Below are 19,591 nucleotides of genomic sequence, written 5' to 3' on the forward strand. Positions count from 1 at the left end.
GCAATTAATAAATTAAGGTAAACTAAAGGATTTTATAATTAAATTACTCCTGCACTTTGCAACACCTTTGAACAATTATGTAGCCTTCTATACAAGCTGTATGTGTAAGGCTATTAAACACTGAAAAGCTCAGAAGTGGTGCTGTGTACAGAAGTGGATAATTAATAAGTATATCTTCGAGTAATTAACTGGGTTCATGTTTAATTAACATGATCATAATCAGGCTGTATTTGCACCATAAATTCACAAGAGAAAACATTGTAAAGTAACACAAGGCTGGTTATTTGATTCCTCCCAGTGGGTGAGATAGCCCACTGTATCCATGTTGTTGAGTAAGACCCTTATACAGTGCATTCAGAAAGTTTTCAGACCCCTTCACATTTTCCACATTTTGTTACGTTACAGCCTTATTTTTAAATGGATTAAATTATTTTTTTATCATCAATCTACACACAAGACCCCATAATAATAAAAGTGAAAACATATGTTTAGAAATTTTTGCAACATAATTAAAAATAAATAACTGAAATATCACATTTACATAAGTATTCAGACCCTTTGCTATGACACTCAAAATTGAGCTTAGGTTCATCCTGTTTCCATTGATTATCCGTGAGATGATTCTACAACTTGACTGGAGTCCACCAGTGGTAAATTAAATTGATTGGACACGATTTGGAAAGGCACACACCTGTCTATATAAGGTCCCACAGTTGACAGTGCATGTCAGAGCAAAAACCAAGCTATGAAGACGAAGGAATTGTCCGTAAACCTCCGAGACCGGATTGTGTCGAGACATAGATCTGGGGAATGGTATGAAACAATTTCTGCAGCATTGCAGGTCTCGAATAGCACAGTCGCCTCCGTCATTCTTAAATGGAAGAACTTTGGAATGGCCAGGACCCTTCCTAGGGCTGGCCATCTGGCCAAACTGAGCATTCGGGGGAGAAGGGCCTTGGTCAGGGAGGTGACCAAGAACCCGATGGTCACTCTGACAGAGCTCCAGAGTTCCTCAGTGAAGATGGGAGAAACTTCCAGAAGGACAACTATATCTGCAGCACTCCACCAATCAGGCCTTTATGGTAGAGTGGCTAGACAGAAGCCACTCCTCAGTAAAAGGCACATGGCAGCCTACTTGGAGTTTGCCCAAAGGCACCTAAAAGACTCTCAGACCATGAGAAACAAGATTCTCTGGTCTGATGAAACCAAGATTGAACTCTTTGGCCTGAATGCCAAGCGGCACCGCTCATCACCTGGCCAATACCATACCTACGGTGAAGCATGGTGGTGGCAGCATCATGCTGTGGGGATGTTTTTCAGCGGCAGGAACTGCAAGACTAGTCAAGATCGAGGGAAAGATGAATGGAGCAAAATACAGAGAGATCCTTGGTGAAAACCTGCTCCAGAGCATTCTGGACCTCAGACTGGGGCGGAGGTTCACCTTCCAACAGGACAACGACCCTAAGCACACAGCCAAGACAACGCAGGACTGGCTTCATGACAAGTCTGTGAATGTCCTTGAGTGGCCCAGCCAGAGCCAGGACTTGAACCCGATCGAATATCTCTGGAGGGACATGAAAATAGCTGTGCATCGACGCTCCCCATCTAACCTGACAGACCTTGAGGGGATCTGCTGAGAAGAATTAGAGAAATTACCCAAATACAGGTATGCCAAGCTTGTAGCGTCATACCCAAGAAAACTTGAGGCTGTAATCGTTGCCAAAGGTGCCTCAACAAAGTACTGAGTTAAGGGTCTGAATACTTATGTAAATGTGATATTTCAGTTATTTATTTGTAATTACGTTGCTAAATTTTCTAAACATCTGTTTTTGCTTTTTTATTATGGGGTATTGTGCGTAGATTGATGATAAAAAATAATGAATTTAATCCATTTTAAAATAAGGCTGTAACGTAACAACATTTTGAAAAAGTGAAGGGGTCTGAATACTTTCTGAATGCACTGTATGTATCTGCATGTGGCATGATTCTGTGTGTATCAGAATTCATCTGGAGTTATGAAAGCTTTAAATATGATAGATGTATTGTTTTAAAATTAGATCTGTTGAAATATCAGCACCAAAATCTTCAAGAGAATTTTAACCTTCTGTATGGAGGCCAGTGTTAAAATAGAGGTGAGAGACTCATATCCCTATTTTATCTCCATATTCCCATTGCCTTCTGCTAGTCAGGTGAGGTGATTGCTCAAAGCAAATGAAAGGCTTATTAATCTTTGCAAATTGAAGACTCACAATTTGAATGCAACTCTTAATATTGTTCTAGTTACCTGCTTGCCTTACAATAGATCTGGCCAGAAAGCACTAAAATTGCTTAACTATGTTGAAGAAGAGGAACAACAACATGATCTTCTCTGCCCCCACACCCTCAAAAACCCCTGCTTCGTGTTTGCATATTCTTTCTTTTCCTTTTAAGACACCAATCTCAGTACCAACGAACAGCATCAGGATACTGCCCTCACATGTCCAGTTGAAGATAACATCAAGCTCTTGATTTAGACTAAGCCATTGGCTCCCCAGCAAACGTCCAGTTTGTTATTTGCTTGTCAATAAAATGATCATTCTGATTTGACATATAGGTTTTATTTTGTCGAACATTGCACAAAATATATCAAGATGAGTTGCAGTGGGTTTTATGGGACCAGGAAGGAATGATGTTTTTCCCTCAAGACCCATCAAATCATAGGCCTTCAGCCCATTATATCCATGCCTAGCATCAAAGTACTCATCATTATTATTCCCATTTAATAGCGTTCATTTGGTCTGTGGCTTTACATGCCTTCGTGATTTGTACTTTTCACAAGATATTTCTTAAATATTATCAGAATACTTGTCTTCACCAACCACCCTCTCACTTCACCTCTAAACCTCCTTCCCCTTCTCTAAACCATTGTCCTCCACCATGAGACATCTCTCTTATGGGTGAAAGTTTCCTCTAACTCCCTCGTCTATCTATTAATTTTGTATAAATGTCCATGACATTTCATAATCAAAATATGTGTAACGCCACCACCCTTTGAATCTCATACCTGATCATTTTTCACCGCTAAAGACTATACCTGTTTCACCCAGGTCAACAGTTGTTGCCAGCTTTGGGCTACCCATGATCAACTTGGACATAAGTTCAAGTTCAAATCTGCCTTTTATGGATCCTTCACTGGATCTTGAGTAATGCAATTACGTGAGTAGCCAAAACAATTCTCCCCTGTAAAATGGCTAAAAATGCTTCTGAGTGTCCATGGCATGTAGAAATATTCAAAATCAATAAACATAACTTATTAAAAATCAATGATTTTGCAGGGTAATTGCAGTGGCAATGTCAGCAGTTTTCATCATTAACCCACATAATGAACATATTGTCCTGATTACCAGGCTCACAAGTATGAATGCAAAGTCTTGGAGTTTGCTGTTGCTGCATTATACTCAGGCAGCAGGCAATGCTCTGAAGCTAGACTTCTCATAGTGTTTAATGTGGGAGACATAACTGCGATTGAACACCATTTAGATGCAGTTATGTAACAACGCCTAGAGGCACAAGTATACTCTCGTCTTGATTTAAATGGAAGAGAAATGTTGTTGCAGCCTTGGGATGGATTTTATTAATTTTGAAAATACTTCCTGGATGTTAAACAATTATAACATAATCTTTTACATCTTTCCAAGATTTTTTTAAATCTCAGTGTTTTTTTAATCAGGACTTTTTTCTGTTTTTGAAATGGTTTAAATGTATTTAAAACTTTTCATTTCAACTTTTCAGAGTTCTTCATATATTCAATTTAATTTAAGTTTATTAGCCTGTTTAAGCTCCATATTTTTCATTTTTCTAAGTCGTTAATACTTTTTGAACATTTTTAAATATTTCAATCTGGGTAGTTTAAAGGATTTTCAGTAATGACATTTCTGGGTAATTCTGGGAGTATAACGTAGCTGGTTTGTGGGCAGGATGGTGTCCCTTATGACAAGAAAGGCCCTTTTGATGTCTCTCCACAAAGAATCTCCTCAGTAGTCCCATCAAATTCCTGCTGGGTTGATCACCAGAAGAGGTTCTATCTGGGTGTGTGGTAAAACATCAGCACTACTGCTGGCTGTGAGATCGACTTTATTATCTCTGTAATTTAGCACTTCCATTTATAGGGCTTGAGCAACGCCTGTCTCTGACTCATTAGCATGCTTGGATATGTGGCTTCCTATCGCACCATCTAAGTGGAGACCCAACACAGATCCATGCAGGATACCACTATTTTCACACTGCCAATTTGAGTAGCTGCCCATTATACTCATTTCTGTCTGCTACCGCTGAGCCAATTTGCAGACAATGCAATAAAATAACATAATTGAAATTCCAGTTGTATGATATACTAGGCCGTGATAGCATATTATACTGACACCACTTATTTCAGTCATGCTAACATGAGGCCAGCCAGTTTAATGTAGGTGGGATTTACTGGATTGCACACTTCCATTTCACTGCACTTAATAAATATTTTATGATTAGTTATTGGTGGAGCCAGAAAGTGCATTGATGGTTACCGTTGTTTAATGAATATATTATAAAGACATGCACTTCTGTGTATCTTTAACAAGAGAATGTGCAGGCACATAATTGTCCTGAAATATGATATTATTACCTTTTATTTTACTTTTTGTTTGGCTACAATCTGTACTTGGTTTTGCTGAAGCAAGTTATATATGATAGCCAATGGAAGCCAATGTATGGAATTTAACATCGCTTCTTCATGTTGGGCTTTTGTCATGACCTTGGTTATTCCTACATGAAACAAGATGCTACAAAAAATAATTTAGTTGGTCAAGCTATTGGCTGATGTAGTACAAACATTGGTTTGATGGATGTTTGCTGATCAGCTGATGATTACTGTGACAAGCATTCTTCTCTGTATTTCTTGCAGCAGTTGGAAAGTAAAACTCAGCTGGGTCATACACCTGATTACTTTTCAGTTTCAGTGGGAATGTAAAGAAGTGCGAGTGAGATCAATACATCATGAAATAACTCTCAGTGAAAGATAGAATAATAGAACAAAGGTGATGCTTAATCTATGAACAATAGGCAGAAATGTGAATGAAATTTATTGATGCAAATCAAGTACCTAATATGCTAACTGTGGGGTGTTTATTTCTCAGAATATGTGTACATAGCAACAAAAAGCAAAACCAGTGAGGATATTGTACAGTCTGCAAGATATCCCGCAGCGTACTCTCCAGATATCTTCCAGCAATCAGAATCTGAGTATTGGCCTTACCCAACTTCACCGAAAGGTAAGCATCCAAATTGGTAGATGCTATGTGGTTTTTTTTAATAAGGTAATGCATGTATTTAGTTATTAGAAACACTTTAACATTTTAATTCATGAGATAGCTTTGGCAGATAAGATTAAGGCAAATCCAAAGAGACTTTATAAATATGTTAAGAGAAAAAGGATAACGAGAAAGAGAAATTAACCCCTCAGAAATCAAAATGGTCAACTATGTGTGGAGTCATGGGAGATGGGCAAAGTCTTCAATTATTATTTGTCATGAAGATCAGAGAATGGGACATTTAATGGAGATGTCTTGAAGGTGGTCCTCATTGCAATTGAGGAGGTGCTAGATGTCCTAAGATGTATGAAGGTAGATAAATCTCCTGGGCCTGATTAGATATATCCAAGAACACTGTGGGAAGCTGGAGAAGAACGAGTACATGAATCATCTTTAGACATGGGTAAGGTGCAGCAAGACTGAAAGGTGGTTAATCTTATGTCTCTAATTAAGAAGTGCTGCAAAGAAAATCCGGGGAACCATAGACCTGTAAGCCTAACATCTGTGGAAGAAAGGTTACTGGAGAAGATTCTGAAGGATAAGATATACATGCATTTGGAAAATGCATGGGGTTAAGTAGAGATAGCCAGCAAGGTTTTGTGCATTGAAGATCGTGTCTCATAATTATGATGGAGTTTTTGGAAGAAATAACCAAGAAGTTGAAGTGAGCAGGGCCTTTTTTTTTTTTCTTTTTTTTTTAAATTTTTTTTTGTTTTTTTTTTTGAAAAGCATATGTACAGATAGAAATAAAAGACAAATTTGTTACAAAATTCTTACATAGCTTCAATTTTTAAATTTTTAAAGAGAGAAAATAAAAATAAAGAAGAATGAAAAAAAAAACAACAAAAAAACCATAAACTATTGAGAAGAGAGAATAAAAAAAGAGTTATAACTATAAAAATTAAAGGGGGTAGATCCGGGAGACAATAACCACAGTTGTAGTTGCAGGGCCTTTTGCTACAGAGCCTGAAGTACAGGGAGTGATTTTGAAGGTTATAATTTTATTCCCTGGAGCACAGAGTTTTTTCACCAGGGTAGTGGAATCAAGAACTAGAGACATGGGTTTTACAGTGAGAGGGGAAAGATGTAATAGGAACCTGAAGGGCAACCTTTTCACACAGCAGGTAGTGTGTATATGGAACAAACTGCGAGAGGAAGTAGTTGAGGCAGGTACAATAATAACATTTGAAAGATGTTTGAACAAGCACATGAATAGAAAAGGTTTAGAGGGATATGAACCAAATACTGAGAAATTGCACTAACTTGGGTTGGATATCTAGGTCAGCACGGACAGGTTGGGCCAAAGGGCCTGTTTCCATGCTGTATGACTCTATGTGCAATCAGAATCCACAACTATTGTTGGGAATGGTCAAGGGGGGAACTAAAACTCTCACTACACCACCTAAAAACAAATAACGTATTCATTTTAGTCTATTAAAAGTCAAAAATGGAAAAAATACTTTATTACATAATTTTCTTGTTTCACAGCTGCTGCATTAGCAAGAAAATTATATGAACCAAAATAAACTTTCAAACATCAAAATAAATTATGTAATGCAGCTGAAATTGAGTGGCAAGAGAAAGCTCGATTTTAGCAAACATAATTTGTTAATGGATTACATTTCTCTGAGATGGACAGAATGTGATGTAGTGAAATGCATACCACACACATCTTGCGCATTGTTAACTATGTGAGTATTTAGATTAGCTCATTTAAATTTAAAAATCTGAATTAAGTCTTCAAAATCATCTGCTGGATATTTCTGATGGTCAACAATAAGTATCCTCCAGGATATTGTCATAAGGTTGGCCTTTATGTATTTGTGTAGTTTTCTTCAAGTAAGTGATGTGCATAACAAAAATGCAATGTGGAGAAATAGTGGCAATGAAATCTTAGATTGCATCTTTGAAGCACTTGCTCTGAATCAAAGGAGTTAGAAATGCTGACAATTATTTTTTCACCAGGCCAGCTGAAGTATTTGAAGGTTATTGATGAACAAAGAATGAAACTTGCTCACGAATGCTGAAGAGCGTCAAAGTGTTAATGATCCACAGAGTACCAGTGTGACAACTTTTGTTACATTAAATGCTGTTTGAAAGTGAACAGAAAATATAATTGGAACCAAGGTGTCTATTGCAGTTATATAGAAGCAGTGCAATCTTGTGTGTAATTCCAGCCATTGCTTTGTATGCTTTAAATGGTTTTGTATTTAAGAGTACAAAAATTGAATTTTATATCATGAAATGTTAACTAAAATAGATAGATGCATGAACACATAGGTTTCTGCCTGGGGAGGCCAATACAGGTTTAAAATCAGAGATTTTGCTGTAATTTTCACAACTAAATTCTTAATCGTGATATTTAATTTAGGTTTTGACTTGCTATATATATATCTACTTATCTAACTTTCAGTCAATCTTACTATGCTGTTGCAGTGTTGAATTCCCTTTTATGGTAGAACATTGTACCCCTTTGTCAAATGTATTCATTTGAGAGCCAGCTGCCTCCCATTGTTTTTCTTTTAATCTTTTTGAACCAACACTTGCACAAGTGTAGAATAACATAGTCATAATTAATCACTAGTAAACCATAGCTTGCTCTGCAGAATGAATTTTAATTATAATAGAATTAATGCCGAATTCACAAGAGTATATTTGAACCCAAGGTAATATAAATACTGCTTGGAAATAATAAACTTTTTGTAGAAAAAAGATAAATGCACTTTCAAATAATGTCAGGGGTAAACCTAAGCTAATGTTAGACCAAGCATAGCCATATCATTTGAGTTTAAACATAAAGAGGACGTTAATATCTGATATTGAGCACAGCTCCATTAACTGTATTGAAAGATCGATGGAGCTTATGCTTTGCTCTTCAGAGCAGAGTGAAGGGAGCTATGACACAGTATTAGTAAAAATATTAACAAGGCATTCTAAATTGATGCAGAGAACAGATATAATGTAAGCATATCTGAATACCAGAAAATACTGCATCAAATAGATTTATCGATTCAAAATAATGAATTCTGTGACCAGCCAGTGACTTTGTATGGTAACAACCTAAGAGCAATTGGACAACTAGATAATAGAAAAATATGGCGAGAATTGAGAAGACACTGGGGTCAACCTGGTAGGAGTCAATGTACTGCTTTGGTTCAACGACTTATCTACTGATAACGGAAGATCATTGTTGATGGATCTGTCTTCTTTTTCAGCCTCAAGATGGAGTCGAAGGTCTTCTTGTGGCGCTGAGGATGAAGGCCAAAATGTTTGGGACCAGGGTATTCAGAGGGTATGAACTTTATCTCAGATGATTAGTTACCAGTGGAAATATGCTTATCCAAATAAGGAAAATGATATGGCAGTAGGTAATCCCAGTTAGACAATGGACAATTCACATTAAACAGAAATACATACTTGTGTCTTAAATAGCTATGTTTATATGCAAACACCAAGAAGATTACTAAATTTAAAGATCACTGTGGATCTCGCACCTGAACAATCTCTGAATCAATCCCAATCACTTTATACATATAATTTCAATTTAAAAATTAACATATACCGTCAATACAGCATAGTACAGACACACAACGCACACAAAAAGTACAGATTCAGCTCAACATGGTTACGTCACATTGAAGATCTTACTTTAAGTTGCTATGTGGTGAAATCTAATATTTTTCAGCATTATTTTAATAATATGAAGACCTCCATTGCTAATTTCAAAAGTAATCAATCCCTGAGATGATTGGAATGCTGCTGCAAGTTGATGCACTGTCATTTCGACTGGTATAAAGCTACAAAGAGTCTAAGTGTCATCCTAATATTGTCATTCAATATTTCATATATGCCACTGCAGGTTCTTTATGAAAACATGCAGAATGTACACAGTAATGCATAGGAAACATGGGAAGGTATGCCTGTTTTTTCTAAGATTCCCCTCAGATGACGCATAATGATGCACACATGATCAAATGCATCAGGCAAAGAGTTCATATTTACTTATACTAAATTATTTTTCCTCTTTAAACAAAAATAAAGAATGACATTTAGAGTATTTCAGATTTAATTGATTAACTAAGTGGCAAATTCAGGATTGTACTGATGTAGCTTAACTTGGGTCTGGAAACGCAGCAAACATACCTGCCTTTGGATTCAGTGCAGGTGCCAACTCTTGACTTTCTTCAGTTATGTTCTGTATCAACATTGTCACCAATTGAACTGCTCATTTCATGTGTATGTTCAAACTCATGATTTTGCTTGCTATTCTCTTGGGTAGCAAGAGAATATCAAGCAGCTGACGTACTATTTTAAATTCTCACCTCAATCTGAGATAATTCTTGGAACAAATCTATTTCCATAGTGTCTCTGATATGTATATTACTTATGAGAGGCATAGTCAGGATTGACATGTTCGGCACAAACATTATGGGCCAAAGGGCTCGTTCCTGTGCAGATCTGTTCTATGTTCTACCTGTATATCTGGTGATGGCCCTGTGGCCTCTAAGTTAGATCCCATTCCCCCACCTAGTGGCAGCAGAAGTGGGGATGGCACAGTGGCGGGGCAGTAAGTTGCTGTCCTACAGTGCCAGAGATCCGGGTTTGATCCTGACAATTGGTGCTGTACTGTACACGATTGTACCTTTTCTCTGACCATGTGGGTTTCCTCCGGGTCCTCCGGTTTCCTCCCACACTCCAAAGATGTGCAGGTTTGTAGGTTAATTGGCTTCTGTAAATTGTTCCTACTACGTAGGATATATAACTATTGTGCAGCTGATTTTTGGTCGGACCAACACTGTATCTCTAAACTGTACCTCTAAATGAAACACCAAAATGGCGGAGCTGCCATAGCAGCTGCGGCTTACCTGCGGTCCATTTGTCTTTGTGTTTTTGTTGTTTTTTTGTCTTAATTGTAATTGTGATGTCGTGTTTTTGTGTTTGTGTACTATGTGTGGGGGGGAGGGGGGGAACTGTAAAATTGTAAATAGATGTCCCTTCCGAACGGAGACCCGACCTTTGTTTTCTGGGTGTTGTCTCCGTTCCTGCTGCGGCCTACCATCGGCCCAACTCCTGGAGCTGTCGGCCTCCAGGACTCCGGTTCGCAGAGCCCGCGGACCGGACTAACCATCAACGGAGCCGGCCGTCTTCGGAGGCTGCGGGAGCAGCTGCGACTCGCCTTAGGCTCGGGCCGCGTGGATGCCGACATCGGGAGCTCCGGGAGCTCCGGCAGCGGCAGCGTGTTCGCCCGCCCCGGATCGCGGGGCTTGGGTCGCGGACATTTCACCATCCGGCGCGGCCTAAGATAGGCCGCGGGATATTTCTCTGCTGGGCGGGGGCTTCAATGTCGGGAGCCACGACCGCCCCGACGTGCAGCAACAGCGGCAGCAGCAGCGTGTTCGCCCGCCCCGGATCGGACTTATCATCGGCGGAGCCGGCCGTCTTCGGAGGCTGCGGGAGCGGCTGCGACTCGCCTTAGGCTCGGCCCGCTGCGGACCGTCCGGCGCGGCCTGCAACCACAACAACCTGACCGCGGGAGAGGACAGCAGGAGAAGGGAAAATACATTGTGGCCTTCCATCACAGTGAGGAGAGGACTGGAGGAGACTCACTGTGATGGATGTTTTCTTGATGGATGTTTCTTTTGTGTGTTTTGGGGGTTGTGTAATTTTAATGCCTATTTTGATGCTTTTGTTGTTGGACTGTGGGTGACTGAATTTCGTCCAATTTGGATGACAATAAAGCTATCTTGAATCTTGAATCTTGAACTAAACCTAGTAATCTGTTTTTTCTCACATGCCCCTCCCTGACTATCCTGCCACCTATCTAAACTAACCCAGGGTGAATGTGCAAATTCCACACAGCCAACAACAGGGGCTGTGATCAAATCTGTAAAGTTTTGAGGCAGCACCACTACCCACTACTGCAGACTTTGTCTACTTGCAGTTTATACAGTTGCTCAAAGGAGTTGACCACGTCACCAACTCCTACCTTCACTAACTGTGTCATTTGGAATAACGATTTATAAATTAAATAATAAAGGAAGGCTGTGGTTGTACTGGAAAGAGGACAGAGGGGAATCACTATAGGATATTGTCTGGATTGAAGGGGAAAGATTTGATTTGTTTTCCAGAGAGCTAATGAGGTTGAGGGCTGACCTGTTAAGAGTTTAAATAGGGTAGATAAACAAAAATCTTTTTCTCATGGTATGAACATCATAAATCAGTTTAAGATGCGAGGAAGGAGTTTTAAAAGAGATCTGAGGGGAACATTTTTTACACAAGATGCTGATATCTGAAACTTGGTAGCAGAGGATATGATGGGGTCAGATACAATAGCTAAATTTAAGGAAATCTTAAATAGGCAAGGTGTAGAAAAATTAGGATCTAATGTTGTCACATGGGATTGGTGAATATGGATAAAAAAGACTTGTATGGTAATGGTGGGCCAAAGGGCCTGTCTCTGTGCTGTGCAGCTCTAAACAGAGTGAACACAACAACACACAACTAATCACATATGTTATCTAGTGATGCCACATTTATTTACATATTCTCCAACTAAATTGCTTTCTCAAACAAGATAGCAGTGCTCTTTATTACAGCACTCTGGCCTGTTTCAAAGCAGAGTCTGCCAGTAACTGTCATTTGCAATCCTTCTGGTATCGAATCCTTTGACTAAATCCCATGGCCATCTGTTAGTTGTTAACACTAGTGTGCTCTCTGTATTCACAGTACATTATTTTTCAATGCAAATTATTTAGAGAGGATCACCCAATTAGTCCTGGAAGCTGACGGTGCATCCTTAACATGCAGAGGTTGGGGCCCAACAGGATCAACAGCAGTTCTGTTTATTGGAAATAATGGCATCTCGTAGTCATTGTCCACCTTCCTAGACTAGCCCTAACAATCAGCAGCTTGCAAACACTTAGCTTCATTTTGCTGAGACGTGGTTAACCCTTTTCATAACCCTATTAAAATAAACAAGGTGTTTTTGGGAACGGTATATATTAAAAACTGCTACAATATTTTCAATTTGTAATCTATTTATATCCTTTCACCTGAGTGACAATACTGTGCTGTAGCTTTTACCTTAATCCACCTGTTTATATTTTAATTTGATATTAATGAAGTGGGCATTATCAATTTGCTCCAGCCGTATTAATTGGTTATAATGTCATCATCTATGTATTCCCAAAGCTCCAAATAATTATGTCTATGGGATAAATTAATAAAAAACAAGTTATTGTTTTGACAAAGGTGCAATTTTATTCTCTTGCTTCTCGTATTTTAGATACAGAGTGGCATTAATCGATTAATTCTGAAGGAGGAAATGAAAGCGAGATCAGGGACTTATGATAACGATCCTTGGACAACACGAAGTTCTTCAACAAGTAGAGAATATCTACATAATGTAGGCTTTGATTCTCCAGTCAATGGATGTAAGTAAAAACAAAGTCATCTTTCAGTATTTTCTGTAAACAAACTCTGACTCATTCAATAGTTAGAGGACTCTGATCTTATAATATTTGACCATATCGAATGTAGAAAATGTTTAGCAGAAAGCTGTATAGGTTAGGGTGCATTAGCTACAAAGCTAACGATTGAATGGAGACCTGATAGAAGTGTATAAAATTACGAGAGGCATAGACAGGGTGGACAGTGGAAATAGTGGAAATGTTAAAGATTAGAAAGCACAGCTTCAAGGTGAGAGGAGCAATGTTTAAAGGGGATGTGCGAGGCACGTTTTTTTACACAGAGGGTAGTGCGTGCCTGGAACACTGATATGAAAGTGGTATTAAGAGGCTTTTACAGAGGCATATGGATCTACAGGGACTGGAGGGATATGGAAGCAGATAAGACTTGTTTATCTTGGCATCATGTTCAGCACAAACATTACGGGCCAAAGGACCTGTTCCTCTGCTGTACTGTTCTTTGTTCCATATCTAGGCCAGAATGAAAGCCCATGCTTTGGCACATTTAAGTAAATCAACATTTCTAGAAGTCTAGTTAATATTTTGGTTTTATTCAGAATTTGTTAAATTAGTATCTAGGTTTCTAGGGACAAATCAAATGAACTGGTGAAAAACACAGTTGTTTGAAGAGTGTAAGTGATGTCCATGTTGTACTAAATGTTTTAAAATATGTTGGGAAACTCCTAAAATTGCCAGCAAATCAGCACAATAAGCATAGGAAGAAACATCCCGACCCAAAATATCACCCACCCATGCTACCTGCCCCGCTGAGTTACTCCAGCACTTTGTGGCTATTTTCAGCACAGTAAGCAATTGAGTGAAGGAGCAAGAAATGTTCTTATAACATTCTTTGACCGCTCAACGAAAACCAAGGGTGCTTATGAAGATTAAATAAACTACATGACCATGTGATAGGATTCTAGCAGGTTGCAAATTGCAAACCTTGGCTTTGTTTTTTCCTTCACAATACCAGTCTTGAAAGAAACCACACAGATGAAATTAGTTGTTTCCAATTCTGTAGCAAAAGTTATTACTGGACAGAATTATTATTTTTTAAAAGCAATTGGACTTCGCAAGTAATCTTGTGGTACCTCATGCACATGATGATTGTTTGCTTAGATTGATGTACACAGCTAATACACATTAGACGCTGGCACATTAATCAGTTGCAAGGAGCAAATACCTAACACCTCATATGTTTGAAGATTGGCTTCCATGCTCTCAATGTTTACAACATTGGACACATGGCAATAATGTACCTGAATTATTTTCACATTGGATTTGAAGTAAGACTAAAGCCCCTGTCCCACTTAGGCGAATTTTTAGGTGACTACAGGCGACTAGGCTGTCGCCACATGATCGCCGGGGTGTCGCCTATATGGTTGTGAGTAGTCTCCAAAGAGTCGTAGCGTTTGTCTGGTCACCGCTGGATTTTGAAATGTTAAAATAAAATTGGCGACAGTCGGTTTGACGCCAATGAGCATAGCTTGACGTCTCCTGTCGTAGGTACTGTCATCAGGTTGTCGCCAGGTGACGTAGGTTGTCGCCGGTGCTGACCGGTGAATTCCATTGGCGACTACCTGCGTCAACCGGCGACAGGTACGGGCGTCAAAACCGGAGGCCAAAATGACGTGAATTGTCTTCAGTTGTGTTTAGTTGTCGCCGGCAGGGTCGTAGCTTGTCGTAGCTTGTCGCGGGCAGACGTAGGTTGACTTCAGTTGTCGTAGGTTGTTGCCTGCGTGGTGGTAGGTTGTCGTAGGTGCGGTCATAGTTGGACGTCCTAAGTCGCGACGATTGGGTCACCAGTTGTCGGTAGCTTGCCGTAGCTTGACGTCGACTAGGTGGTAGGTTGTTGTAGCTTGTCATAGACATTGTCCTAGGGGGGATCCAGTCGCCGGTTTTTCAGCGACCTGCTACGACTATGACAGTCGCTGACAGTCGCCTACAAAATCGCCTAAGTGGGACAGGCCCTTTAAGAAGTTTCCAAAACCAAATAATGTAAGGAAACTCATCAGCCTCCAATTACATTCAGTTTTATTTTTGGAAAGAGTGAAAATAACATCCAGAACATTATTCCACGGCAAAGAATTGCAAAGTGTGAGTTGTAATGAATCACTGGAAAAGGGCAAAAGTGAAAGATTGAGTTTGCAGAAAATCTAAGATAATGCAAATAATTCCAAACGAACAAAGTTGGGCAACATCTGTAAGAGAGAAACAGAGCTAGTATTTCTGATTTGTTACCAGAATTCATATATTGGATAGCGGAGTCAGGGGGTATGGGGAGAAGGCAGGAATGGGGTACTGATTGAGAATGATCAGCCATGATCACATTGAATGGTGGTGCTGGCTCGAAGGGCTGAATGGCCTCCTCCTGCAACAAATTGGCTATTGTCCATTGTCTATTGGTAATGGATACACCAATTTTGAATTTATTTATAGCAACTATATTTTGCAATGTAGCTCAGTTTTATTCTTTGAAAAGAGACAGTGAATTTATGATAAATTTGCTTCATTAAGTCATGGTCTGCAAGTTGTATATAATATTCCCTTGCAATCCCTTATTAGTTCTATTGTATTGTAAAAAGAGTATAGTTGAGAAGAAACAAGGTTTCTTTCACGACAGTCAAATAAGATTAATCCCTGTTAGTAATGTTATCAACCTTGGTTCTTTGTTCCTTCCATATTTCAGTGAGAAAAAAATTGTTAATGATAACAATTATCAGGAGATCATTTGTGACATTTTTCCACTGGCTGTTCACTTCAGTAAGTTCAATTGCAGTCAATTGCACTATCTCAGACAGTGATTAAAAAATACATTTTCTCTGGTTGACATCCTTGCTCAGTGAGATGAAAGGTGCTCATTGGAAAAGCATTTGAGCCAAATTGGGTAAGCGGGAAATTCCAGGAGGGGCAATTCCAATGCCTTATTCTAATGCTCTTTCAATCCTTTGATTACAGCTTCACGTGGACTTCACATGGGCGATAGCGGTGAGTTGAAGTCTATTTACTGCTGAACTCTGGTTCTCACATTTCTAATGCCAGGGCAGACTAGGATACTTCTTTTGTAGTCATGACTTAGTCTACCATCTGTCCTTCGAGCTCCAGTCACCGCCTTACAGAATCATTTCATTCTACAAGTTTTATAACCCCTCATAGTTTTGATGCAGGTTGTCGGGCATGCTGGGAAGGTCACCACTAGATAGAATCAGTGAGCAGCTAACTTTAACTGTCGTTGCGCACAAGGACAAGATAAGTGGATAACGGAATGAAGCAATGGGTGACGATTCGGGTTGAGACCCTTCTTCTGAAGAAAGGTCTCGATCGGAAACGTCACCCATTCCTTCTCTCCAGAGTTGCTGCCTGTCCCGCTGAGTTACTCCAGCATTTTGTATACATCTTCAGTTTAAACCAGCATCTGCAGTTCCTTCCTCCACAAGTGAATAATGGAATACTTGTTGCTTTGAGACACTGACAAGATTAGTCTAACCACAGTACTAACTATTTGTGTTTTGATTTCATCACATAATCCCGTACTACATTTTGCTTGGTTGGTGGTACATTGCAATTCATTGTTTAATCCTGTGATATGTATGTCATCACACAAAATACATATTCCACACAGTGTTTTACATTTGTAAATCTAAAAAAAAAATAGATGATCTATCATGCTGTTGGCCCTCTGTGGGCTTATTTAAAATTTCTTAGCTATAGTGCATCAATTTTATAGCTTTTTTAATTTCATGGTTATGTTTTTTTTTCTTTTTCTTTAGAGGTTAAAAGTTAATAAAAATGGCTTGGATATAATTCCCATATTAATTATTGATACAGCATTCTGCATTAACATTAAATACGATGTTGCCTCCAGAATGTGAAATAAAATTGCTTGACTGTTGCTTTCCTTATTATTGTGCTATGTGTAAGTGGCCTTCATGCCTTCCTTTATTTGATATCTCCTCAGCTGGTATAGTATATTTTTTTACGTCTGCTATTTTTCAATCTGCCCTCCAAGATATTAAACGCATCTGTTTGACACAGAGTTTGTGTGAAGGGGTGGGGGAATGATAGGTTATGAGGAAGGGGGGAGTTTGCTTGGCAGTGGGGAAGGCTCTGCTTTTCCATCTGTATGATTATCTGTGTAACTATCTGTATTGAGAACACACAAAAGAGATTTCTACAAGCTGTAAATCAGGCTTACATAAAATATTTTAACATTTTGTTTGAATGTGCTCTTCCCTATCATCATTTCTATAAGATTTCAGTGTATTAGGCTGCTAGGATATGTTGTTAAAGTGAGCAAAGACATTTCTATTTAAACCAACAGCAATCTATCGTGTCTCATCCATCCATCCTGCTTGGCGCCACAGGATTATTCTACTCTTAGACTTTAAGTGCCATCTAGTGGTTCTAGACAGAGCTACAGGGGGGTGAAAAGGCTTGTTTGACAGCACACCTCACCAAGGCACTGTTGGTTTGGAATTCAGATCTTGAGATAAGTCATGAAATGCATTTTCCATTCATGAGTTCATTGAATGGTGAAGACAGTTTGGTTTTACTTTTGCTGTCAGTAATGCTGATAAAGGTGTTATGTTGTCTACCACAGATCCACTGATTTCCAAGTCTGCTTCTCTTCCTGCCTACATTAGAAATGGAATGCACAGGGTAAGATTTCGATCAATTTGTGTTATTCTGAGTTTACTCCCTTAAAGGTGAGGACAAAAGGTTTCGGACGTATACAGAATAAATATCTGCTCTCCGCACTCCCTTCTGTTGAATATATTCTATTGTCAACCAATTTCCTGCACTCTGCATTCGGATAATATTATGATATCAGATTTAGTTGACTGGATAGTTGTTGTTTTACATAATTTGATTACAACAGAATTAAGCAAGTACAGGAAATTAAAAATTATATCTAAAATTTAGAAATGTCCATTTGCATCTGCTCACTACAGATCCAGTGTAATTTGTCTTGAAGGTAATGTGATGTGGATAAATCACTAGACTAAGATAAAATGCAACCCAGGTTATTAAAGGAAGCAAGAGAGGCATATCGCATCTGCTACCAGTTTTCCATTTTCCTTTTGGCCAGAGATATGGTGCTGAAGAACTGCCATAGCATAGTTAGGGAAATCAATACTGTTCTCGGCCTCAAAGACAGAGTCTCTAGAGCCTGCCTGGTTCAAGGGGTAAAACCATCTCATTAAGGTAAGAACGGAGTGGGAGGGAAAGGATCCCATTGTCTTAGTCTTATAGGCATTAACAACATCTGTAGGACTAGGAAGGAGATTCTGCTGAGGGATTATGAGGAGCTCGGGGCAAAATTGAAAAGCAGAATTACAAGGACGTCATCTTAAGTGTACTATCTGAGCCATGTGGAATTTGGAGAGGTAATATTTGGCTCAGAGCGTGGGGTAGAGGAACCAGGTTCCCCCAACATTGGCACCAATACTGGGGAAGAAGAAAGCTGTTCCATTGGAAGGACTTTATTTGAATCTGCTGGGGCCAGTGTCCAGGTGAATCGCATAAATGGAGGTGTAAAAGGGGGTTTCATTTAAATAGGAGGGGGTTAGGGCTCCTTGGATGGAATATTTAACAAATTAAGAGAACCTGAAAGGGCAGTGACATGGGATAATGTGGGAGAAATTGACAAGCAGAGTGCGACAGGCTGGAACACAAAATATAAACAGAAGTATGTAGCACAAGGCCAATATTGAGTTAGTAAAAAATTGTTAAAAAAAACAACCTTTTATGTTCTTTATTTGAATGCACATAGCATTAGCAACAAATAGATGAGACGACAGCAGAGGTAACATCATATGAGTATGATCTAACAGCCATCAGGGAGATAGACCAGGGTTGGGGGGCTCAATATTCCAGGTTCTACAATGTTCCAAAGAAACAGGCCAAAAGAGATAAGAGGTGGGGTAGCATGTTAACCAAGGAAAGTATCGCCCAAACCACTGTGTTATATAAGGGCCATGATAATTGTATGAAGATGGACTGGGAAAATAAGTTGTTGGTTGGTAGAGGAACAGTGACAGATATTCAAACGGATGGTCCATAACATTGAGCAAATATTTATCTCTATTAATAGAGTGGTACCAAAGAAAGAGGCACAATCTGTGGAAAGAAATAAAGGAATCAAGGGTATTGGTAAATTGAATAATAGGGCACACAAAATGGCAAGGACTGGATATAACGTACCAGCTCTGTCCAATTGAAGGTACTGTTGCCTAGAAATGTATTTTCGGTTGGGATTGCTAAATTAGCTATTTAGCCGTATCTGAGTGTTGTACTCTGCTTCAACTGAGGTTGGTGTTGTGACTGTGGAAGAATATCTGGGCATAAATTTTCTTTTTATTAGAGGACTGGGAGGCTTAGGATCCAACAGTAAAAGACTAAAAAGCTCATAAAAAGGGAGAAATTTGATTTTGAGAGAAAACTGATCTGTAATATCAAAACAGTCAGTCTCTATGGATATGTTATGGGAAGAAGGGAGATAATGTTAAAGATGGGACCTCCAGAGAACATAGAAACATAGAAAATAGGTGCAAGAGGAGGCCATTCGGCCCTTCAAGGCAGCACCGCCATTCATTGTGATCATGGTTGATCATCCACAATCAGTAACCTGTGCCCAACTTCTCCCCATATCTCTTGATTCCACTAGCCCCCATAGCTCTATCTAACTCTCTCTTAAATTCATCCTGTGATTTGGCCTCCACTGCCCTCTGTGGCAGAGAATTCCACAAATTCACAACTCTCTGGGTGAAAAGGTTCCTTCTCACCTCAGTTTTAAAT

General features: G+C 39.2%; 1 protein-coding gene across 5 annotated transcripts in view; it reads left to right on the forward strand.

The window, feature by feature from the left end:
* The window catches only part of ablim3 (actin binding LIM protein family, member 3), a 212,176-nt gene that overhangs the window by 182,896 nt on the left and 9,689 nt on the right, over nucleotides 1–19,591 (forward strand). For 3 of the 5 annotated variants that reach the window (XR_013548085.1, XR_013548087.1, XR_013548086.1), the window contains 5 exons: nucleotides 5,169–5,288; nucleotides 8,543–8,619; nucleotides 12,613–12,760; nucleotides 15,752–15,781; nucleotides 17,394–17,452. Coding sequence is in view for 1 of the 5 variants with exons in the window: in XM_078411587.1 (XP_078267713.1) it covers nucleotides 5,154–5,288; nucleotides 8,543–8,619; nucleotides 12,613–12,760; nucleotides 15,752–15,781; nucleotides 17,394–17,452 (449 nt within the window). In the remaining 4 variants the exon portion in view is untranslated. Of the gene's footprint in view, nucleotides 1–5,153; nucleotides 5,289–8,542; nucleotides 8,620–12,612; nucleotides 12,761–15,751; nucleotides 15,782–17,393; nucleotides 17,453–19,591 lie in introns of all 5 variants that reach the window. The other 2 variants (XR_013548088.1, XM_078411587.1) reach the window with 1 other exon arrangement.

The sequence above is a fragment of the Rhinoraja longicauda genome, chromosome 14 (genome assembly GCF_053455715.1).
Source record: "Rhinoraja longicauda isolate Sanriku21f chromosome 14, sRhiLon1.1, whole genome shotgun sequence".
Lineage (NCBI taxonomy): Eukaryota > Metazoa > Chordata > Chondrichthyes > Rajiformes > Arhynchobatidae > Rhinoraja > Rhinoraja longicauda.